General features: G+C 37.5%; 1 protein-coding gene across 1 annotated transcript; it reads left to right on the top strand.

Annotated features, from left to right (window-relative positions):
- The first annotated feature begins 546 nt into the window (after positions 1–546).
- FBXO15 (F-box protein 15) lies at positions 547–23,670 on the top strand. Its single transcript, XM_010008817.1, has 9 exons — positions 547–632; positions 2,442–2,546; positions 6,412–6,654; positions 6,927–7,136; positions 9,466–9,595; positions 11,905–11,987; positions 13,213–13,358; positions 20,234–20,358; positions 23,401–23,670. The coding sequence occupies exons 2-9, from the start codon at positions 2,443–2,445 to the stop codon at positions 23,668–23,670; spliced, it is 1,311 nt and encodes a 436-aa protein (XP_010007119.1). The 5' UTR covers positions 547–632; position 2,442.
- Positions 23,671–24,789: the final 1,119 nt, after the last annotated feature.

The raw sequence follows: 24,789 nt of genomic DNA, 5'->3' as shown, positions 1-24,789 counted from the left end.
GAAATTCTGAAGTGAGACTAAGTTTGTTTCAAATTGATTCTGTTGCATAGTCAAAGAAATTCTTTTTGAGCCTTGTTTCTTTTTCAGAAAGTCTCAAGGTAGTGTTTTATTTGATACCTTTTAATAGCTTATTAAAGTTGGATGGCTCAAAACCATCTCCAGAATAGTGTTGTAAAACAGAAAGATTAATCAGTGACTTTGGCTGACTGCAGGGGCCTGTCTGGTGCTTGGTTGTGGTGATGTAGCTGTCTAATGTTAATAGATCTTTATGGGATTCAAACTGATTTGGTGGTGCAACATTATTCCCTTCTGACTACTGTGAGAGATCAATCATAGCTGATTTTATTTTAACTTGGTGATCACTATTAAAATTTGTGGACTGATAATAATGAGTTATCAGGTGATGTATTCCCTGATTCCTGTGTCAGTTGAGATAAGGTGTCTAGGTGTGCACAGTATGCATATTTCTTTGTTGTGTAATGATGTGACTCCTAACAGCTTTTCTTTTTGAGAAACAGGTCAAGGAGCTGTGCTGTCAGGCCTGGGCAATGTTTTGAAACTGTGAAAGCTGGAATTAAAAGTCTGGCTTTGGCACCTTCATTAAAACCAAAATCTAATTTGTGCATTGAGAGGTGAGTAAGTCTTTACTTTTAGGAGTAAGAATGGAAGATCCCGTTAGGCTAAAACTGTCTTTGGACTGTTTAGTTATTATGTTCACACCTTGGAGATTTCCATGTCAGATGTTCTGAGTCAGAAAGATTTGCTTTCCTGGTCTAGTCTGTGATCCCATGTTGACCTTCTGTTGTTTTCCTAACCTACTTTTCTTTACATGAAGAATGCAGGTTTTTCAAGTCATAGGAAGCCTTCAGCAACAACTTTGCAAATCATGACCTGTGTTTTTCCTGGATAGTAACAATAACAAAATTATTACTGTACTACTTCAATAAGAGCCAGTTTGGAGATGTTCAGATGTTTCTCTTAATCCTCACTGTTTTGTATAGGGAGGCTTAGGATGGTGGAGTGGCTGCTGCCTATTTACTTCAAGGTAAATGTTTCCATTTGTTTGACAGTGAAAGGGCACTTGCAATATAATAATGAGTTATTTTCTGTTTGAGAATAAGTTAAGTTTCTATAGAAAACTTCCAAGAATATATTACATGAAAGATTAATTAATTTTCTTTGTTATATTTTGTAGTTTCCTGTGTAGTTGTTTCTTTTTTTTCCATTGGATGGCCAGTTCAGACCCTTGTGCTATTAGTTTGGTGTGAAAAATGAGAAAAAAACCCTCAAAAACAACAATTCTCCCAGATTCTTGCAAAGGAAAAGTAATATGGTTGTAAAAACTACTGTTGAGAATTGTGGCTTAAGGATTTTAGCTAATTTGCAGCTTTCTACTGAATAATTTCTAAGTTCTTGAAATAAATGCACTCATCACTTTAGGCTTACGGTGTTTGAGTTACTTCACATAATAAATGTGCAAGTTTTGGCTTGGTTGCTTCTCTGTTAATGCAACTAAGATTCTGATATTTTAATACAAACCTTGGAGTATTGACATTATAATCATTCTATGCTTGAAAGCTACTTACTCCTGGAATAAATTATAAATCAGTAAGTGTCATGAATGACAGAGTAGTAAATGGACAGAGGCACAGCTGAAGTGTTGACTTTACAGCAACTTGCGTTTTTAGTGGTGATTTTGGTGTTACCCTATTACCATGCTCCAAATATTTAGAATATAAAATGCTTTTTTTTGTACTCTGTGCAGTTACCAGATACTACTTGAAGGATATGAGGCTTATATCTGGTAATACAAAATCTTGGTGGCACATCTCTAGGTTATGTTGTGCTTGTTTTACTGAGACCAGCACCTGCACTTCAGGTAGCCTTACAGATGCTCAGAAACATTCATGTTCTCAAGGTGCCACTCAGCTCTTATTTTGAAGTTCAGATCTGTCTGTTGACGTAAATTAAAACTGTACCAGACCCCTAAGGTAGAGCATGACCTCACTGACTTGGACATTTCTGTTCTGGTGCATCCTGAGACCTGACACCACAGTCAGGAGAGGAGAATACGCAGTTGTGGAAAATGCTGATGGTTGTGGACTAAATGTTAAAATCATAGTACAAGCAGTGAAAAACTGAAGTTGAGTGAGGTAGTTTCAAGTTGAACCAGGTTAAAGTTAAGCAAGTTTAATGAAAGTGCACCTGTTACATGCGATTGTGCTGAACCACTTCAATATGTTATGGTGGATTATTTTAAGCAAATGTCTTCTGTCAGAACTCAAACTCTGCAAATTAACTCTTCAGGTGATTTTTAATTTGTGTATTTACAAGCTGATAGTCTTTTGTTTTGCTCTGTTTTGGAATTAAAATTCTTTGCCATTGTCATTTCTGGGTTTTGCAGGTGAATCTAATGATATTTCTGTTTCTCTCTTTTCCAGCATGCCATCAGAAATGCTGATAAAGATATTTTCCTATTTGGATGCTGTGTCCCTATTGTCTGTTGGTTGTGTAAATAGGCAATTCTATCATCTGGCCAATGACAAGTAAGGAAGAGGAGGGCTTAAGTGCTAGTCTTAATTGTGCAGCAGTTGACTTCACCTGTGTTATGAGTCTTTCTAATTTAGTTTCACTGCTGCCAGAGCACTGATGCATGTACATACTGGCAGTTCCTCTGCTGAAAATGTACTGCATAGCTCACAGTACAATGTGTTGTATAGAATTTTAGCTCTGCAAGCTCTTGTCAATTTAATGGGAGGTATGAGATGAAAACTAAATGCAGTGTTTTGAAACGTTGCTGTTCGCGTTTATTTTGTTGTGAAATTTGTTTTTGTACACATGCACCTGCACAAACATTTGGATCAGGCAATCCTTAGTTGTGTGTAGCCAGTAGTTTTGTAGAATCACCATAGCTTTCATAATTTTGAAGTCCTGGTTATTTAGCTCTTTCATCAGGTTTTTGCAGAAGGTTTGATTTAGTCATGTGATTCACTAGTGGATTTTGTTTGTTGCTCTTCCTGTCAAATTTTTGGTGACATAAATGAAAACAAAAGGGGTGAAGATAAATACTGGCACACTTGTACGACATTGCTTACACAGAGTTCACAAATTGATTTTACCAGTATCATGATAATTTTGTGAAAGAATCAAGACAAGAGACCCTGGTTGGTAGATGATAACTAGGGCATCTGAGTATCTTTTTTTTCTAGAATTCTGCTGCCTTAGTGTTTTATAAATGAGCAGATATCTTCCTTTATAGGAAGTTGCTGCATCTGGTAGTAATCCATTTCTCACTTAATTTGCCAGGACTTGGACAGTGAATTGGATAACACTGGCACTGACACCTTTAGAACTGATGAACTTAAAGGCAATGCCATAATCCAGATTTATTTTTTGAAGCTGTCAGCAGGTGCCTGTAGATAAAAATTGTGTAGTTGACACAAATTATATATCTTAATAGATGTTTTCTACTTCAGGTTAGTAAGGTAGGATAAAATCATTGTGGCTGTTTAAGGGAAGCTGATTCATCTGTTTCCATCTCAACCATGTCTGCTTCCATTTCCTAATCTCAACAAAGATTACTGTATGTGCACAAATGGGGTTTGAGGAAGGGAGACTTTCCTTTATCTTGGAGACTGACTGGTTCAGTGGGGCCAGGTCACTTCTTCCTGCTGGATTTCCATGGACCTTTGTGAGTCCCTGAATCTTCAGGAGTTTTAATTTAAGTCCCTCCATATCTCTATGACAAATCGGATTTGCTTTTTTAGGCAGAATATCTCTTTGAGGATACTTCTGCAGCTCTGGTTGTACAGGACACCATCCTTGATGCAACAGGACAATCGTGATACACCTGTGCTGCCTAATGCAGCGCTTTGTCTTTGGTTTCTTCAAATGTCTGCACTTTAACAGTTCCTTGTCACTGATGTCTTCAATGTAATTGTTGAAGGCAAGGAAATGTTTCTGACCCCTCTTTCTGCATCCCTCTTGCCCCAGCATGTTGTATTATTCCAGCTTTCCTGTTAGGCAGTGTGGGAAGCTCACATAAATGGTCTACCTGAAACCCTGAGGGTTTTTTGATCACCAGCAGGAAGTGATTGTCTAAGAGTAAGCAAGAAGCCAGAGAACAGGGGAAGATCTTTTTGCATTACTCAGATCTTTTTGCCATTGTGATCAAGTGGTGACTGACAGTGGTGCCTATCTGATTTCTTGCATTTGATTTAGCAGTAAGAAGTTGAGTTGACTTGTAAAAATGTCCAATAAGAGGCCTTGAGATTAATATTTAACACTTTGAGGCAAAAGTGGCACGTATTCTGCTGTAAAAGAGGAAAATTCATACTTCCCTATTGGATGCCTTTTTGATTCATCTGCCCTGGATTCTTCAGAAGTTGAGGATGAAGGGACAGTGATAACTCGTTAAACACTTGTCATCCCAAGTCCCTCCCCACCTCCTTTTTTTTTTTTTTTTTTCCTCTGCTTCCCTTCTCACAGAATTTCTGAGCAGATTTCTCATCTGCTTGCTCTTTTGGAAAAGAAGGGAGGAGTATGTAACTGAGAGTGAGGAGAGGGGTGGTAGGTATTGGTGACAAGTCTTGTCTCAATTCAACTTAAATTGCCTGAGACTGTTCTTTCAAAATGCAGGAAATGCCTAGTACTAAACCCTGTCCTTTCAGCATCTTGCAGACGGACACTGAGCATCCCTCCCTATGAAAGAAAGGGTGTGTATTGTGGGAAGGGGTTTCTAGTTAACAGGAGAGCATTATAGGAGGACATGTTGCAGGGCTTTTTAGGCTGAATAAGACCAGTGTGATGGTTCATAGCTGTTTCCCCTGATGATGGTGTATCTGCAGAGCAGCAGGCTGGGAGTTTTTTGCCACCTGAGTACATTTGCATCAATGACAAAGAGCTTGACTCCAGGCATTTGGAGACTTGTTCTTAGCGGCTGATGGAAATGAGAGTGGTTTTCATGGGTAGGAGGCATTGTGGGATGGATTCAGTTCTTGAATACTTTAAAGAGGGGAAAAATGCGTTACAAAGTTTGCCTGGGGATAAGTGAGGATGGGTAAGGGTAATCTTGCTGATAAATGGTAGATAAACTATCTTGAGAATTTGTCTGTGTTGCTATTAATTTTCTTTAGTGCAGTTATGCTAGCTCTTTAAAATTAGGTAACTTGTTGGGAACCTTTATTTGCAGATTGTTGTTTGAATTCTTGGATCTTCTTGTACTCAAGATTCCCTGAACTGCCCTAGAGATACCTGGGGTGTGAGGGGTAGAAATGTGACATCATATTTTCCTAACAGGAAAGGATTGAACCCATCATTCCTGTTGCATGTTTCTTTGATCTCTTCAGAAGACAATTCTTCTCTGAGATTTTCAAAAGAGAGTGCAGAGGTGACTGACATGACTGTGGCAGTACAACCAAACATAACTAATTCTACTCATCCTTATCCACCCCTCTGGATCTGTGTAAGAAACCTGAGGGGTCCAGATGTTAAGAAGCATTAAAACATTTTTTACCCTGGCTGATGCTGTATGAAGAGAATACATCATTGTTTTGGGGTGGTCTTTTCAAAAGTAACTGCTTAGTTTTCACTTAAGTCACTGAGTTTGGCTGTACTGTCTCTGAGCTTCATCCTGAGTCCTATATTTTGAGGAAGACAAATAAGACCTAATGTTTCTTTGTTTCCTTATGATAGCTTTCTCTCAGATATGTATCATTTTGTTGTTGTTTTTTTAGTTTTTAAATTTGCTTCGGTGAGTGTCTGTGAAGGAAGTAGCAGCATAAGGGGAAGGAAAGCCTTTTAAAAATCACATACTCTAGTGCGCTGTTGAGAGGTGTAAAACAGTGGGGAGCTGCCAAACATCATCCTACTTCCTAGAACACTAGTCAAACATTTTCTGTATATGTGGTTGAGGTGTTTGTCAACTTTACTGGCCTATTGTAAAACCTAACTGAAAAACTTATTTTTTTTCCACACCTGGTCCTCCCCCCACCACTGGGTAGAGCAGAAAATCGTAAGTGGTGCTCATTTGACATGTATAATCCAGAACAAGAAGTGTGTTTAGAGACTCCATATTATTTGAGATAACCTAATAAACCCATGAGAAATCTAACATCTTTTGGTTTCTGAGCCTTCATGTTTGCAGGAGGGAAACTTGACTTACTCTGAGCTATTGGAGAATGAAAATGGGGAGAAGCATATAACTGTGCCTTTGCATTTTCTTGAGTAGTACTTAGGAGGCTATAGTTTTTGGTCTTCTATAAACTTAATCAAATCCAGTTTGCTGATAATTTAAGATTCTATATTTTTCTGCCAACATTGTGCTCAGTGGTAGCTGAGGCATGCATATAAGAATAATTAAGTAACTGTTCTTTAAATGTATATGATTTTTCTCTTCTATTTTATTTTCAGTGGAATCTGGCTGAAAATCTATTCCAGTTGTTTTCAACCAAAAAGGACAATCTGGAAAATGAAACATGAACAAACTGAAATTGTTTCCTTGGGCTGTGCTGGTCTTCTTGATAGAGAGCCTGGATACTGGAAGAAAAAATACATCTTCAAGCAAATAGCTGCTGTCAAAACTAGAGTAATGCAGCTTGTTAAGCGTGTAGATCCTTATACAGGTCTCCCATGTAAAAACAAAGAAGCTATGAAGTAAGCAATGCCTTGTCACAGAAGATGTTTACTGGAGAACAATGTACAGAATATTAATGGCTTTGGAAATGCTGGGGGGATATGGAAATACAGCTATAAAATATGTATAATAATCAGAAATTACAATGACAGCCTATAAATGACCTAACCTGAGAAACATAAGCAGCAGTTACCAGAAATTTTAAAATTCTGTTGGAAGCATAGATTATTTTTGTCACTTTGAGAATCTTTTTTATTTTTGTTTTTGGTTATGTTTTTCCCCCAAATAACAGAGCCTATGGCTTGAGCTGGATAATTGTTCTAGAGGACAAAAGTGGAAAAGAACATGTAATGGAGAAGAGAAGCCTATCATTTAAGCATACGTCTGTTACTATACTTTGGTATGGTACGAATTGGCCATGCTTGGATGTCTTGTCAACACTAAAGCTATTTGGAGTTATGCCACTTCTTCCTGACAAAAGCAGAGCTCCAAGCAAGAATGGGTGAGTTTTAACATAGATTTTTTTGAGGTTTTTTTTTTTATGTCGCTAGTTGATGTGTCTGTGAGAGATACCCGGCCTTGGTTTGACTCAAGAAGTTAGTTCTTTCTTATGAAGCCTCTTTATAGTATTTCTTCCAAAGTCTGTCTTTCTCTTCATTGGTAGAACTTTTTAGTAAGAAATAGGTATAATCCAGCAAGCTATTGCAGTAATTTTTATGTTAATGTGACTACTGACGTGCAAGATACAAATTGATAGGTCCTGCCTTGGAAAGCTGAATCTAAGGCATAGATACAAGTGAGCATGAGCCCAACATGTAAATCTGGGAGAATTTAATGTGAAGCACTTAGATTGGAAGAGTCCATTGATATTTATGCGACTACAACCAGGTAGTCTATGTTACTAACTTTTTTTTTCTGATAGGTGTATATGTGAGTTTAGGGAACTTTGGCTGCATGTCCAGTATAAGTACATGCATATAAAAAAAATAGTCCACAGCACCATGTGGGCTAGCTATTGTTTTGTGACTTAAATGTCTACAAAATGTTTCCTGGCATTATATTCTGAGAAAAAGTGTTTATATTAAAGGTCTGTATTTGAGGTATGCATGTATTTGGTGGCTGTCAAAAAAATTTTCACGTCTGTGTCTTATGTGTGGTTTTAGTATATGCAGTATCAGCTGTATGCTTCTTCCAAAAAATCCCTAGCAACAGAGTCCCGAAAGGAGAGAATTGTTGTTTACCTACAGAAAAATATGGTTCCTCAAGCACAAGCGAAGTATTTGCCTAAAACAATAAAATCAAGCAAAACCTTTTGTGTAAAGTCTTGCAGTCAAATTATTTGGGAAATGTAGTTGGTTTACCAAGTTGATGATTCATATGTAGGGAATATAGTAAAAGAAAACTTGCAGGCAGTTGGTGTATTTATTTCACAAAATCATAAGTTGTCAGAGCTTGTGAATGCACATGAAGGCAATGATTTCACAAGTATCAGAATGTTACTAATGATGGCAAGACTCTGAGGACCTAGTCCAGGGACTTAAAGATGGGAAGGGTTGATGTCCCATCTCGGCTCCAAATCTTATAGTTCAAAGTGATGTGACAAAGTTCCTGGGGATTGCTGCCTTCCTAGCAGTGTGTAGTGGTAGGTGATACTACTATGATACTTTGGGGGAAAATAAGTACGGTTTTGAACATAATAGGAGCCTAAGTCTGCAAAGGGTTTTAGAATTACTTCTCCATTCTAAACAGGTAATGCAGACTCTTTCTGCCCTCTTTATGCATCATTAGCCAAGAAGGATGCCCGTGAAGTATGAACTTCAGTTAAAGGGTGTTAGGGAGCTAAATTGTTTTAATCACAGGCAAAATCTAGAAATATTTTTTTAAAAAAAAAGCTCCCTCTAACAGAAGCTTTTAGTTTATGTGCAATTTGATCCTTTCCTTGGAATTTGTTTCTGTGCAGGAAAAAAATACCGTTTTAGTAGCTTGTTTCATACTGACAATCTAGTACCAACATAATATTAAAAACAAATTATAAAGTAGTTCTGTGGCTATTTTGCAACAGTGGGCAAGCACAGGAGTTTTTATTCTTTTTTAAGTAGTATGTTAGGCCATCCGGTGGTGGCTTTTGTTTCTTATTGGGTGTTGAGATCCTGCTGGCATGCTGTAGTTATTCATAGAATCATAGAATGGTTTGGGTCAGAAGGGACCTTAAAGATCATCTAGTTCCATACGCCCTGCATGAGCAGGACCACCTCCCACTATATCAGGTTGCTCAGGGCCCCATCCAACCTGGCCTTGAACACTTCTAGGGAGGGGGCATCCACAACCTCCCTGGGCAACTTGTTCCAGCATCTCACCAGCCTCACAGGAAAGAACTTTTTCCTAATATCCAGCCTGAATTCTCCTCTCTTTAGCTTCAGACCATTGCCCCTTGTCCTCCCACTAGACACCTGTGTAAAAGTCCTGCCCCAGCTTTCTTGTATGCCCCTTTCAGATACTGGAAAGTTGCTGTAAGGTCACCACAGAGCCTCCTGTTCTCTAGGCTGAACAACCCCAGCTTCCTCAGCTTGTCTTCATAAGGGACGTGCACCAGCACTCTGATCGTCTTCATGGCTCTCTGCTGGACATGCTCGAGGAGTTCTATGTCCTTCCAATGTTGGGGGCTCCCAACATAAGTGAAGTTTATGGCTGTGGATGCTGAGTGCTTTCAGAACTGTTTTCATCCCATTCTGTTTGTCAGATTTCAGAGTTAATAAATTGAATTGCACTGAACTTTTGCATAAATGAGAAGACATAGTATTGTTGCTACCTTCTGTGTGCTCTTTTCAAAGACCTCGTCGACGTTGCTTAATTGCTGAATACCATCTTGCTAACCTGACTAAAAGTGGTGTAGCAGTTGGTGCCGATAGGCTTGTCCAGCTTTTTAGTCTGAATCCAGGACTCTTAATAGGACTTTGGAAGGTAAGAAGATTTTGTTTCATTACTTTGCTATGACTTGAATAAACAGATTCTTTTGCCTTGTAGTTTGAGATGTAGGCTTTTTGTGTTGGGCTTTGTTAGTTTTTTTTAATATTCCTTTTTAATTTGAATTTTGGAAGACCTTGTCTAAACTTAGAAGAAAGTATAGGTAGGGACACCTACTTGGTGATTTATTGTATTCTAAAGAGCTGTCACAGGATTATCTGTATTTTTTAAAAAAACACTAAAAGTGCAGTTATGAATCATCGTATATTAGATACTGAACTGATCTTTTTTCTGTGTTCAGTTGTATTTATTTTGCAGTCTTCTCATGCCAAATTTTTATATCCTAATGATGTTTTAAATAGAACAGTTTGAGAAGAGATGTGCTTCTTCTCCAACTCATGCCTTGTGCTGTCCCCGTCACTCAAAGTGATGAATTCACACAAGGCAGCTTTGCTAGTTGTTTCCTTTGATCTGCATCACCAGGTAATTGTATTCTGTTCCAGCAGTAGGAACACAGTATAATGTGCCCTTTGCAGGTTATTCAATTCTTGGTATTAAGTGTCTAAGCTAACAGGTTAGTCTTTGTAGGCTGTGTGTAGAGATGGATGTTTTTAAACAACAGTGCAGAACATCTAAAGTAGACTTCTACTGTAAAGGAATCTGTCTTTGCACTGAGTATTCTGGGACCTAGGTGTCTGCCTCAAGTTGCATACAGTTAGGTGCTATGGAAGGCTATCTCAGATGTTCTGCTCTTTACTCTGAATTCCAAGGTGGCAGTCCTTTTTTCCTCCCTCTGCTGTGTTAATGACACAGACTTAAATTATTTGGCACTGGCAAGGAGCTGCCCTCAGGGAGGTTGTGAAGAGTTGTTCAAAGCTGTGTCTCATTTTCAGCTGGAAACTCTTGCTACCTCAAATGTGCACAATCACCAGAAGAATTGCTTAAAACCACAGAAGAAATGTATGTTTCACTTCTTCTTAAAGGTGTCCATTTCATAGGAAGCTTGAGACTGGCTGACCTGCGTGAGCCTATTATGGGTTGTCTCAATTTTAAAAGCTTCAGTAGGTGAACTACCATTTCTTTTGTATCTTCCAAAGTTTATTATATTGGTGTCCCTGTGTTGCTGTCTTTATGGTCTTGCTAGTGTGTAACCCCTTCCCATGCTTGGAAAGAAAATCTTTACCTGAAAATAGTTCAGTCATAACTAAGTTCTACAAAGTTGTCAAGCATCAAGTGCCTCACTCTAGTATATTTTTCCTGCTTGCTTTTCTGAACAGCTGTTCTTAGGTCTTGTGTGGGCAGAGTAACATTAGGCAGTTAACTGTAGATCGGTGTAATAATTGTAAATGCCACACATCTTGTTGTTTTTTTTTTCTCTTAGCTTAGCTGCATAACAGAAATAGTTGATGCTAGTAGTTGTGACAACCAGGGATGGGTTATGTAGGCCTTCTGGTATTTGGAGAGAGAGAGGCTGTGACTCTCTGATTAATAAATCTCTGCCATTATATATTTTATAGCTGTAATCTTGCACTACATAAGTACAGGAGGAGCTAAATAAATGTTGAAGTAGGGAATGACATTTTCTGCTTGGTAACCCAGAGAGATGAAAACAATAGCTGCCCACTTTTCAGGACAGTAATAAAATGCTGGCAATGAATAATTTTGCTCCTGACTTACGTGTTTGCAAATGTAGGACAAAAGCTGAAATTCTAGGATTCTGTGATCTTGAAGTAAATAGATACCTTGGGCTCTTTTTAGTTCTCACATTAGAGCTCAGAAGTTTTCTTTGAGCTATATAGGCCTAGATGTCTTACCATCTTCTGAGTATGTAATCTGGTGTATACATGGGGTTTTACTTTGAAATTAGGTATTTCTATTGAGTGGCTCAGTATTTCTTATTGATGCTAGCAGTCTGCAAATATTTTCTTACATATGAAAATAAGCTCAATGCTTCTGTATTTAGTAAGGCCTGTTTTACTCTATTTAGGTGTCTGTTTTAAAGTGGTAAGTAAATTCATGGGTTCATGAATTGCCACTGATAACTTTTGCCTTGGCATAGCTAGTCTCCCTGCCTTTACCCAAGATACAGAAAAGCTGTGATCTTTTTACATACATTCTGTACTTTGTGAAAACACAATAGCAGTTACAGGAGTCCAAGCATTAAAGTAAGCCATTGTTAACATTATTGCAGTAACTGGCAGGGTAATAAGCAGCAGCATTTATCTATGAATTTTAATGCTCAGGAAGACCTTGTGAAAAAAAAATATTTCCAGATGAAAATACATCTACTTCAATTAACTTTTTAGGGAAAAAATGAAATTGCTTTTGTTATGGCAAGTCTTCATTATCATCAGCTTCTTGAGAGAAGCACTTTGGGTTCTGCTACTGGGTAAGTTTTGGTTTCATCTTTGTGGATAATAAAGATAACCTTTTGAATAAAGTTTCGAATTTTACAGTTAAAATTGACTGCTGTTAAAGAGGTTTATATTTATGCAGTAACTAACTATTCTTCCTTTATATTAATATGACTGTTATAGTAACTATATACAAATCTGTAGAAATATTTTCATGCTAAAAAGGTGCTATTGTTATGCTATAAAGGAGATAATTTAGTCATATGAGTGTACTAGTACTTGCTGTATTGACAATGTCAGAAATACACTGCCTGTATTTTCTCCCTTTTCACAAGCAGTCTTTTTATTCCTTCTACCTATCTGAAAGATATAGAAAAGAGAGACATTGTAGGAAGCAGGAAAATAATCTTCAGCTGTGTAAAAGGGGAAAAAAATCTAGTGACCTGCTGAGGTGCCTACATTTGTCTTTCAGTCCTGTTGAAAAGCTAACTGGCTTTCTTTCCTGTCATGTGTTTGTGTATGTGTGTATATTGCAGTGTATATAATGTATAATACCTGTTTAAACATTGTAAACTCTTTAAAAAGATGGAGTTTATTTAGCTTTAGAGCATTATTTTTGGGATTGATTTCCCCACCCCAGCCCACCCCCTCAGTTTTCTGCTCAGATATTTTTGTATCTACTCGTAGTCTTATGTGCCCACTGTGACTTAGTATGGCTCTTTTCACACAGAAGGTGAGACTTAACACCATCTCTCCTACTACCAGATAGGATCCTATATTGGAGCTGCCCAGTTGCCTCTGGGATTTGGGGTCTTCTGGTGGTTTGTGTGCTGCAGTTTCTCTCTTATGTTAGACATAAGCAAAAGTATTCAATAACTGCTATTCCAGAGAACTGTGTAGCTACTTGGCTTTTAGATTTGTAGTTCAGCTGATGCATTTTTTAATATTTTTTTTTTTCATTAGAAGAGTGCATGTTTTGAGTTCAACAGATGTACCTTGAAAGTTTGACTGCCATATTTTCTGCTTTTGGCTAGGCTAGACAGCTGATAAAAAGTATCAGACAGTTTGAAATAAGTATGATGAACTAGAGATGTTTGATTTTCAAAATCATGAGTAAAAAAAGAGTTCTATATTCTAAGATTTTCCACTCTTATAACCTCTCCTAAGATCATAGTCTTAGTGCCTGGCTATTTACTGTATTATTTCTTTCTATTAAGTCAAACCCTCTTGCTTAATTCTACTATTACTGTTTTTTTAAAGTCCATATGTCTTTCCACCTAATGAACCTGTATTGGATGATATTGACCCAGAGTATGGACTGCATGACTACAGTCTACATCTCGATATGCACGGTGGAAGCTGTACGTATCTGTGTGGAACATTTAAGAGCCTCTTCTGCAGAAAAGGTAGAGCTAACAGAACAGTAATGCCTTTTTTTTAAACTTATCCCTACTGTTACATTTTTCCCCTTATATCCTGTACTGCTGTTTTAAAGCGAGAAACTGAAGTGCATTTTTAAGAGTAAACTGTCTTTTCTTGTTTCTCGTGCCATTTCTTTATAACCGCATGGTGCATTTTGTGGTGTCATAAGCTTGCTCTGTATGAAGTCTGCCTGCTTCTTTATTGGCATAGTGTCAGGCCTGAGATACAAGCTCTGCAGATTGCCAGGATATTTTTGTTTGGTTCAGTGCTGAGTTACTAGTTAAAATAAAAAATTAAATATTTAAATATATTTCTAGAAGACACTGAACTTGAAGATTTAAAGCTTTTATTTATGTCAACTTAATGTTGCCTATTCTGACATCTTTTCATTATGTAACAAACAATTTAAGTGATTTTTTTTAAACTGTGCTGGTTTTTTTTCGTTTCCTAGCAGTTCTTTTAATGATACATAATTGGCCATGCTTGTTGTTCATGTACAGCCCAAATTAATAATTCTAATTGGGTTTTGCCAAATGTATGGGTTATCTCTTGACTTAACACAAAACTGCTTATGGCTACATAGCTGTTTTTCTGTCAGCAGAGAGAGATTAAAATCTTAAACATAAAATTTAGCAATTAAAATTAAACATGGTAGATTTATTATTGCTTTCCAGTATTTTTCTGGTAACAGTAGTAATGAGCCTTCTGTTGATTTCAGAAAATACTGTTTTTGATTAAGACAGTAGAGGGCACTGTTATCAGACTTGAGTACTTTTATTTACAGTGTTAGAAGACATTTCCCCATGACGTTTTTCTTTAAATTCATATTTGATGACTCTGAGAAGTGTTATTTAAACTGTAGCCTTGTGCACGGAATGGAGTGTTGTAATCTTTTGAATTTGAAACATACATGTTTCCAGGTTAATTAAAAGCTACAAGCTTGAAATAAAAGAATACTTAAAAGGGTAACAATTGAGTGAAATTCTATCCATGTAGCAATAGAAATCACTCCTGAGGTATCATTCATTATAGGAATCCTCTTTGTACTCTCAAAAAAATTTTTTCTGTAAGTTGGCCTGAGTGTTAGGTTTTTGGTTCTGGGTTTGGCTTTTTGGTGTTGTGTGTTTGGTTTTTTGTTTGTTTGTTTTGTTTTTTTTTTCTTTTTTTTTCCGCTTTTTTTTTTGTTTTAGGTGAATGTCATATTTTGTTTTTTAAATTAAAATTTTATGCTTGTAGCAATACAGCTGTACAGGAGAAAGCAGTATGCGGCACACTTTCTTTGTTGGTACCACTTTTTTGCCACTAAGAAGCTTGTGCTAAAGATGAAGCTGGTGTTTCTGCAAATTGTAGCAAATTTCCAGGAGCTACTGTTGTGATGCCATCTCACTTTGCTAGTTAGAGAATCTGTTTTATGATCACCAGTGTTTTGGTTTTGTGCCCTTTAGCTGTGTGGCAGCCATTAGACTCTGCTCTCACAGGACATCAGGCAGCTGAAGGCATGGTTCTGCAGACAGTAAGCTCATTTGTCATCTAGTCCCTTCCATGTTAGTTGCACAATAATTCCTTTTGGAAAATGCTTGATTTCCTCTTAATTTTTCTTCAGAAATTATGTAGTGAGGCATCTTATGTCTTTCTGCTGCTACTTACCTGCATGGTAAATTGTTCTTCGCTTCGCTCTTTGTGGTAAACATGGTGTTTCTGAATGTGGCCAACAGTGTAGGATTGTCCAAGCTGCTGTATTTAATAGAATTTTAGAATGGTTTGGGTTGGAAGGGACCTTAAAGATCATCTAGTTCCAGCCTCCCTGCATGGACAGGGACACCTCCCACTAGACCAGGTTGCTCAAAGTGCCATCCACCCTGCCCTTGAACACTTCTAGGGAACAGGCAGCCACAACCTCCCTGGGCAACCTGTTCCAGTGTCTCACCACCCTTACACTAAATAATTTCTTCCTAATGTCTAACCTAAATCTACCCTCTTCCATCTTAAAACCATTACCCCTTGTCCTATCACTACACACCCTGATAAAAAGTCCCTCCCCTTCTCCTGCTCCTTTAGATACTGGAAGACCACTGTAAGGTCTCCTTGGAGCTTTCTCTTCTCCCGGCTGAACAGCCCCAATTCTCTCAGCCTGTCTTTGTAGGAGAGGTGCTCCAGCCCTTGGATTATCTTCGTGGCCCTTCTCTGGACTCATTCCAAGAGCTCTGTGTCCTTCCTTTGTTGAGGACTCCAGAACTGGACACAGTAGTCCAGATGAGGTCTCACAAGTGCAGAGTAGAGGGGCAGAATCATCTTCCTCGACCTGCTGGCCAAGCTTCTTGTAATGCAGCCCCGGACGAAGTTGGCTTTCTGGGCTGCAAGCACACATTGCTGGCTCATGGTGAGCTTTTCATCAGCCAGCACCCCTAGGTCCTTCTCCTCAAGGCTTTTCTCAATCCATTCTCTGCCCAACCTGTATTTATGCTTGGGTTTGCCCCAATCCAGGTGCAGGACCTTGCACTTAGCCTTGTTGAACTTCATGAGGTTGGCATGGGCCCACCTCTCAAGCCTGTCAGGGTTCCTCCGGATGTCATCCCTTCCCTCCAGTGTGTCAACCACACCACTCAGCTCGGTGTTATCGGCACTTGCTGAGGGTGCGCTCAATGCCACTGTCCATGTCACTGACAAAGATGTTAAACAGCACTGGTCCCTGTACCGACCCCTGAGGAGTGGTACTTGTCACTGGTCTCCATCTGGACATCGAGCCATTGATCACTAGTTTCTGAGTACGACCATCCAGCAAATTCCTTATCCATCGAGTGGTCCATCCATCCAATTTTGAAGCCAGGATATCATGCAGGACAGTGTCATCTGCCAGCTCTCTTAGCAGCTGTGAATAGATCATGTTAGGTCCCATGGACTTGCGCATTTTCAGGTTCTTTAGATGGTCTCAAATCTGCCCTTCTCCTATAGTGGCTGTATCTTCGTTTTCCTAGTCCCTGTATCTGCTGTTTGTGACTTGGGCAGTGACAGTGTGGCCAGAGCCCCTGGCGGTGAAGACTGAGGCAGAAAGGTTGTTCATTACCTCAGCCTTCTCCATATCCTTTGTGACAAGGTCTCCTGTTTTCCTTCTGCAGAGGGCCCACATTTTCCCTGTTCTGCCTTTTGTCACTGATGTACTTGTAGAAATCCTTCTTATTGCCCTTGATGTCCCTAAACAGGTTTAACTCTATCTGGCCCTTATCTTTCCTAACCTGATCCCTAGCTTCTTGGACAACTTCTTTGTATTTCTCCCAGGCTGCCCCTCCCTGCTTCCATGCTCTGAAGACTACTTTTTCATCGAAGGTTTCTGTTTTGTTTTTAAGCTCCATTCTAATGATACTTCTTGTCCCTTTCTCTGGAAAGACTCTGAAGCATGTCTCTGACATACTGAGAAATCTTGCTGTTTCTTAAATCTCTACACAATCCAGGGTTATTTTAAAGTATGGATGTGACATGCCAATGGAAGTTTCCACAACTTTGGACATGAATCAATTGTCAGCTGTTATGCCTGGGTTTCACTTGTTTATTTGTTTCCATTAGGAAGCTGTAGACATTCCTAGATATCAGGGAATGCCCATTTGTTATTCTCCAGAGATTAAACTGATTAATTTAGTTCACATTTAGGTTTATTTTTGTTTTCTTTTTTAGTGTTCATTAATGTTGTACTTCATTTTGCTGCTCTGTTTTCAATTCTTTCTGCAAAATTCTTAACATTAAGTAAAAAAGTTGCATCACACATCACTGAACTAAGTGGTTGGAGTATATATGGCTTTAAGTCTTTTTTTCTGTTAATACTTGCACTGCAGTAACTGGCTGATTGCCACTGTGTTTTGGCTTGTTTTTAGCATTTTATTTTATGCTTCCTTCCATTTAAACAGAATAGGTAATACAGTCTTGTTGACAGATAGTGTAGGTTGACTATGCTAAACACTTTCAAATTAAATTGAAAGTATTAAGAAACTTTTCTTATTTTCAGGAACCTCTGACAAGCTTTTCATATGACTCACAGAAGCTATGAATACTATATCTAGCTTTTTAATAAACATTCTTGAAATGTATTTACTTAGGTTTTCAACTTTTTAAGCACAGCTTTGTAGCCATATGGAAGTCTAAGCTTTGGCTTTTCATTTCTGTTCTTTCTTGATTTAAATTGGTGTTTTGTGCTTGCAAAATGCAACAGGGTGATTTTTGTGTTTTTAGAGAGCTTTTAAGATTTGTTTGTAACATATCACATAATGTATTTGAAATGTTTTCTCTTGACCTTGAAGATTGATTTACAAGATTAAATGACAATGGTAAGGCTGGTTGTTGCTACCAGAATTAGTGTTAAGCACAGCCCTCCCTTTGAAAATAACAACCAAATTACAACTTGCAACAACAGCTTGGTTAGGAAAACAAACTCACTTGGGTTTTAGGTAAAATAAATGCCTTTGAACTGTTGGGCTGTTTGTTTTTTTCCCTGGATGTCTGTCAACATGGTATGTATTCTCTGTGCTTGGAAATATTTGCTCCCTATAGCCTATACTGATTAAAGGGCTGCTCTGCTGCTGTATATCTTGCATAAGCTCTGGGTTGTAGATTTTATAGGGGGACAATTAAACAAATTCTAGATCAAGGTGAGGAAAGCCTGTCCAATTTGCTTCCTCTGGGTTTCCCTTGAAATATTTAAGATAGCTTGCTCTGCCCTTTGGTTTCCTTCTGTCATCTAGCTGGGATGAGGGAGTTTTGAAGACATAGCATTTAAACTTCTTGCTAATTTCTAGTCATACTTCCTCTTTTTTTCTGGATATGAGGACTGCAAGGGATCTTTTATATTTTTCTTTAAAAAAAAATATTGATAAAGACTATATTAACTAACCCTTGAATAATTAGCCTTGATATTCCTGATCTGTCACCTATTTCCATTCCGGCTTAAAGTTGAAAAATAACTGCGATAGGGGATCTATAACTTATGCCTTAGCTATGTGACCCATCTAGCAACACAGATGCTCATGTTAGTAATGCATACAATAGGAGTGATGTCCTGGGCTTCATTTATTTATTAGTAGTATGCTTTTTTCCAATCTGTTTTTATTCTATTAAAATTTCCATTTGTTCAGAATGAGGAATAGTTGCTTCCATTCAAATCTGAATTGCAGTAACTTGATAATCCTTCGGAAAAAATGCTTGTTTACTGGTGTTGTTTAAAGTCTATTGTATAAAACTCAGCATTAAATTACTCACTCAGTAAAGCTTGATTATTTATTGAAAATAATTTCTTCTTGAATTAAATCTTGTTATTGGATTTGGTTGCTGAGGTTTGGAATGGAACTGTTTAGGTAGATATTAAATTTAATAGTTTTTTTTTTACTTTGAGCTAAAGCCTGAAAGTGAATTTTGCTTATGTTTTTCTCACAGAATTCTCTGGGACTTCACTGTAAAGACAGTGGGTATCACTGTCTGGAGTGATGCTTTTTCCTTCAACCATGCAAAATACTTTGTTGACATAGTCATGTTGGTTTCACTGTATTCACACTGCTATTCCAGGGAGTGTCTGTACTGAAAAACCTGCTGCTTCTGTCCTCTGTCATGTGTTGGTCTGCTTTGTCCACACAGTAAGTTCTTTGGACTCCTTGCTTGTGAATTATGTTTTTCCAGCATTGGTGTGTGGCCAAGCATCTCTTGGAAAGTGCTTGGCCCTACAGTACTAATTTAGAGAAGTTCCTGGCTTCTATGCTAAACTGTGGGCTGGCTCTCTCTTACTTTGCTTCCAGCTGTCCGCATTCAGCAGTCACCAGGGGAAGACTTGCTGCTCCTTCACACAGGTTTTAGTGCTTTAGCTCAAAGGCAGCCTTTATGATATTGCTTCTTCTGTGTTCAGCCTCATCATGCTACTTGGGCTTGATTGAAGAACCACAGGCAACACACTTATTGTGTTTTTCTCTTTTGCTACTTGTATCTTAAACCTCTACAATCCCCGTCAATTATCATCTTGCCATCCAGGGCCTGCTACTGGATTCCAACAAGCATTTTTTTTTCCTCTGAATTCTTTCTTTCCCTTCCTGTCTCATGCAAGTGCTAGATACTTAGTTCTGTTCTTTGCTTTCATTTGCTCTTTTAAATGAATATCTCTTGTTCAAGGACATTTGTTTAAGGGATGTCCTACCAAAAATCGGCTTTTTTTTAAAATCAGAGACCTTGTTTGTGATGGAATTATAGTTATTTGTAGTAATAAAATTAATAAGAACAATCACAAAGAAATCATAGTAATTCTGTCAAAAATAAAAGTGAGCCTTTGGAAAGCTATATAAAAAAGGAACAAATTCAAATCAAGGCATATTGCTTGTCAGTGTAAACAGTCCTTTCCAGGGAAGATGGACTATTATCCCTACACCCTGTTGTAGAGGGCTGAGTTACCAGACAGGGCAAAGAAAAAAAAAAAAAGAGAGAGAAAGGTTGGATGTACCTTATAATTTATTTCATATGTTATGTATTGAGCTTGACTTTTGGGCTGGCAAGAAATTGAAATGTTGAACATAGAATTTGCTCCCTGCATCCTTGTGTAAATCCTTTGGGTGATATTCAGATTTTTATACTCAAATTTACAAGATTTTAATTTTTTTTCTTTTTTTTTTTTTTAGCTACTGCTTCTGCTGTGGATCATAGGATCAAAGCTCTGAAACTATGATTTAAATTTTCTATAATGTGCTTGGTATCTAGCTGTAGGTGTGTGTCAGGGTTCCTTATTTGTGAGTGGGAGGAAACTTAAGGACTTGGAGAGAAGCAAAGAGAACATTTACAGTGTGCTTGGGATTAGTTTGATTTGTAGTAGTATAATTTTGCATATTAATATTTTCAGGTGACATTGTAAATGGATATTTGAGGCTTACAGTTGTAAGTTTAAAGGACAGTATGAAGCACTCACCTCTAATTGGCACAGTTGGCTTATCCTGGGAAACAGATGTGTTTAAAGGCAATGTAAAGGTCAGTAAGAAATACTTTTTGTTTCTGGAAATGCTTATCTCAAAACAGAATTCTGTTTATGTATCCTAAATATGCTAATTAAAAACATTGTTTTATTTGTGGAAGGTGTCTGTAACTAGAAAAAAACCCTAATTTCAAATATTGCAAAAGTCATGTGAATTTTAGAAAAAAGTTTCATCCTTTCTGTCTTAGAATCTGCATTGAATGATAGACCCATTGTGCACGTTTGATGACTCTAGTACTTTCTGCTCAGCAAAGACGCTGTAACTTTCCAGGACTACTTGGAAATGCTGGACAAAAGATTACGTCGGATGAGCTTTTTGTGGGGGGTTTTGTGTCTTGGTTTTTTTTTTTGTTTTTCGTGTGGGGTTTTTTTGTGGTTTTTGTTGCTGTTTGTTTATTTGTTTGGGTTTTGTGGTTTTTTTGTGTTTTGTGTTGGGTTTTTTTTTGTTTTTTTTTTTGGGGGGGGGGGCGAGTTTGTTGTTTTTTAGCCAGGCAATAAGCCTTGAACCCCTGATGAAATACTTGCAGTTCTGTTGTAGTATGTCTGTTAGAAGCTGTTGCAGAATGTTGAAATGCTGATGGACACAGGCAAAAGCTACAGTCCACATTCATGCGGTCAGCACCTAAGCCCTTGAGTCATGTATGTGGGTCAGCTGGATTAATTGTTTGTATTTTAGAAGGTTTCTCACTCATTCTCTTGTATAAAATGCCTTAAAGAACAATATTAAAGAATGTTTGTGATTAGTTAGAGTTTGCAGTTGTGGTGAAGGCGTGTTTTAAATGTACTTCAGCTGTATGAATATTTCAGAAGTACCAAAAATTCTGATGGCTGTAACTGGAACACTACTGAAAAATTATCTGATTGAACACTCAATTTCAATTTTGGCACTTAGGTTGAAAATAAATAAATAAAACTGTAGTTTCTACTAATCCTGCATAAATGTGGAATGGTATACTGTTTGGTAACATTTTACTCCTAGACATTCACATGCTTGCTTTATAATTTGCAATGTCAGACAGCTTTCCTATGCAATGAGTAATACAAAATGTATCTTAAAACTTAATAATCTACTAGTATCTGTTGGGAACAACTACAGTTGAGTTTGGATTACAGATTTCCATTTAGTCTTCCCTGTCTAATTGCTCGCAGCTTTTTTTTTTTCCTTCTGCAGATTCCTTGTTTGCATAGTGACAAGTTGGTTCACTTTTATTTTTTCTCAGTTTACTAAACTTTTTTGAGTTGGGTGTTTGATTTCAAAAGAGCAACAAATGTTTCCCATGTGTTTTAATAACACTACTGTATGTTGGTAATTAGAAGGAATTCAGGCTAATAAGAAAAAACTTTGAAGGCAAATGTTTGCCATCTTTCTTTAATTGCCATAAATGTTCATTGAGAACCATAATGCAGAATAGGTGCTTTTTTGAGGCTTTTGAATAATTTAAGACTTGAATTAGTTTAGTTTATTTTTTATTGTGTATCCCATTAATTTTGTTCCAGAACTATTTGCATGCTTAAAGTTACTGGGATCTTAGCACATTATAGAATTATAGAATATGATTCATTTGCTTGAAGACCATATGATGGGAGGTAGGAAATGTTGCTGTCGTGTTGGGCAGATATCAGAAAATTAAGGCTCCAGACAGGCCTTATAGTGGCCTTTCAATATATAAAGGGGGCTTATGAGAAGGACTTAGGGAAACTTTTTCTGAAGGATTGTGGTGACAGGGCAAGGGACAATGGTTTGAAACTGAAAGAGAGTAGATTAAAATTGGATATTAGGAATTATTTTTTTTTTCCCTTATTTTATGTTGAGGGTGGTGAGACACTGGAGCAGATTGCCTAGAGAAGTGGGTGTCCACTCCCTGGAAGTGTTCAAGGCCAGATTGGATGGGGCTTTGAGCAACCTCGTCTAGTGGAAGATGTTCCTTTCCACAGCAGGGAGGTTGGACTGAATGATCTTCAAGGGTCCCATCCAACCCAAACTGTTCTATGATTCTATATGATTTATAGTCACTTTGCAGAATTTTTTCTTCCATTAAAATAATGATGAGTAGCACATAAAAATCTGGGAAATTAACTGTCAGAGGAAATGGAGAGCTATGGCTGTAGCCTTTAGTGTAGCTCTGTCTTATGTGCTTACAGCATTTAAGTTATACTGAGTATTTGTTTCTAGGAAAAACTAATTACCCTTTTCTTTTTTAAACCCGTCATTTTGTGGTGAGAGATTGCACATGTCTACATGTAGCTATGGGTAGAATTAAATTTGGCTTTTAACATAAATCTGTCAGACTCTTGAAGTATGTGAAGGCCAAACAATATCAGCCATAGCAGTAGAACATTCCAGTACTTTGAATTTATTTAAATTTTGTCCAGTAGTCTAAGGAAAAAAAAGAAAAGAAAAGGGTTTTTTTGCATTTAATCTTATTTTTTATAAAACATTGGTTGTTGAGGTCTTGAAGTTGGAAGTGGATGGGAAAGAAAAAAACCCCAGTACTCAAGGCCACTCTACTTTACTTTTCCTAATTGGCCTTTGATATACAAGATTTCAGACCAGAAAACAGTAATTATTTATAGCTGGCTTATAAAGTTAATTCTGTGTGTGCATGGCCTGGGGAGTGATCTCTTTGAGTATCTTTACAAACATTCCTGCATCCACTAAATTTAACACCTGAGCTTAAAGTTTGGGTTTTTCCTCGTGTTAAAAGGGCCATAATTATTTGAATGGTAAGTTAACTAATAATTGAGAAACACAGATGACAAAAGCTTTAAATTCAGAAATTGTCTGATTTAGGTTGGGAGTGCTGCCTTCTGTAGCACAGTTTATCTGTAGGTTGCAATTTTGATTTCTGTAGGAAACCTCTGAATACATATTTAGTGCTTTGTGGTTGTCAGCAGAGCACTACAAATTACATTTTGAGTTTTTAGCCTTCATACCAATAATTGCTCTCTGAACCCTTCATATTTTTCCTAAAATCAGGGAGAGATCTACTTACTGTGCCATGGCATAGGGAAATAATTACTTCTGCTTGTGTTTGTAGGACTGCTACATGATGGATGTTACTCTCTTGGAGGAAACTGGAAAGCCCTTCTGGTGTTTCAGTGCCCCAGTCAACATGGAACTGTCTTCCAAGGGATCCAGCCTTTATGACTACATGGGTCAAGTCTATACCACAGACTATGCAGATTCAGAGGGTAAAGTTTGTATTGAGTTGGAATGGCTGGAAGAAACCAAGGAATATTTTATTGTCAGTTTGGTGCTTTACATAAGCACCAAAAAGGTAAATAACTGGTTTGGAACAAATTACTGACTTAATTAGGTAACTAATTTTCTTGCTTTACCACAAAAAAACCCCAAGAAAACACTAGAAACCGCACAAAACTTTTGATGTGAGCAACACTGTTCCTGCAAGTTTTTTAGTAACAAGTGAAATTGCATAATTTTTTAAAATTGACATTGGAGGGATTACAGAGACATGTTGATGTAAATGAATGTTTTACTTCTCTGTTGAACATCACATGTTTAGTCTGTTTCTGGTACTGGGTATATTTTTAGAAATATTTTTTTCTTTATAGATGGTTGTTACTGTGGTTAATGACTTGCTTCTGGTGAGAGCCATACTGTGAAGATGCCTTACCTTACATGAGCTACACCGTTTTTGAGAACATTGACTTTTATGCCTAGTAGTAAAACGGCATGTGGGCTGCTTCCTTCAGATTCTTGAGGGTTATTGATAAATAACAGGTTTTGACAGTTTTGTTGAAGGCAAGTATTCCATTTTCCCCAGAAAAATACTTCAGTTAAATGTACTCAAGTAGAGGATTTAAAAGGTAAACAGTAAATCACAGTATGGCAGTTAATGTGTTTGTTAAGAAAGTTACATATAATACCCGTGCTGAAATTTCTTTAAATTCCTGTCTGTTCTGTTTTCCTGTGTTCTAACCTTCTGTCTGATTTGAGGCTAGATTCTTGCCTCATGTGTGGTCCTATGAATAAATGTCCTAATTATCAACATATCTGAGCCTGTGTCTGCTCTTACTGAATGTATGTAACATTCAATTGATTTGGAAACAATGCCTGTCTGGTACCATTTATCTAATAAAAAGTAATAATAATAAAAAAGAATTAATTTAAGTGCCTAATCCTTCAGATTCCTTGAAGTAACTTTAAGACCAAGTCTTACTTCCTGTATAAAAAAAAAATAATAATGTGATATTTTGACTCCAGTGTCATTACATTGTGTGTTACAAACTACAGCAAATTTATGTAGTCCTACTCTGTTAAGAAAAAACCACTATTTTTGAGTTCTGTGACTTCATGGTAGTGTGTTTGGTGGTTAGCCAGTGTAACAGTTGTGGTCAGCTGCATTCAGTCTCTTTTAGACTGCCGCTGATGACTGGGATCACTTGAAGCAATAATATAAATGTTT

This window comes from Chaetura pelagica, unplaced genomic scaffold (genome assembly GCF_000747805.2).
Source record: "Chaetura pelagica isolate M959 unplaced genomic scaffold, ChaPel_1.0 scaffold312, whole genome shotgun sequence".
In the NCBI taxonomy this organism is placed as follows: Eukaryota; Metazoa; Chordata; class Aves; order Apodiformes; family Apodidae; genus Chaetura; species Chaetura pelagica.
This window is presented reverse-complemented; position numbering and strand designations above follow the sequence as displayed.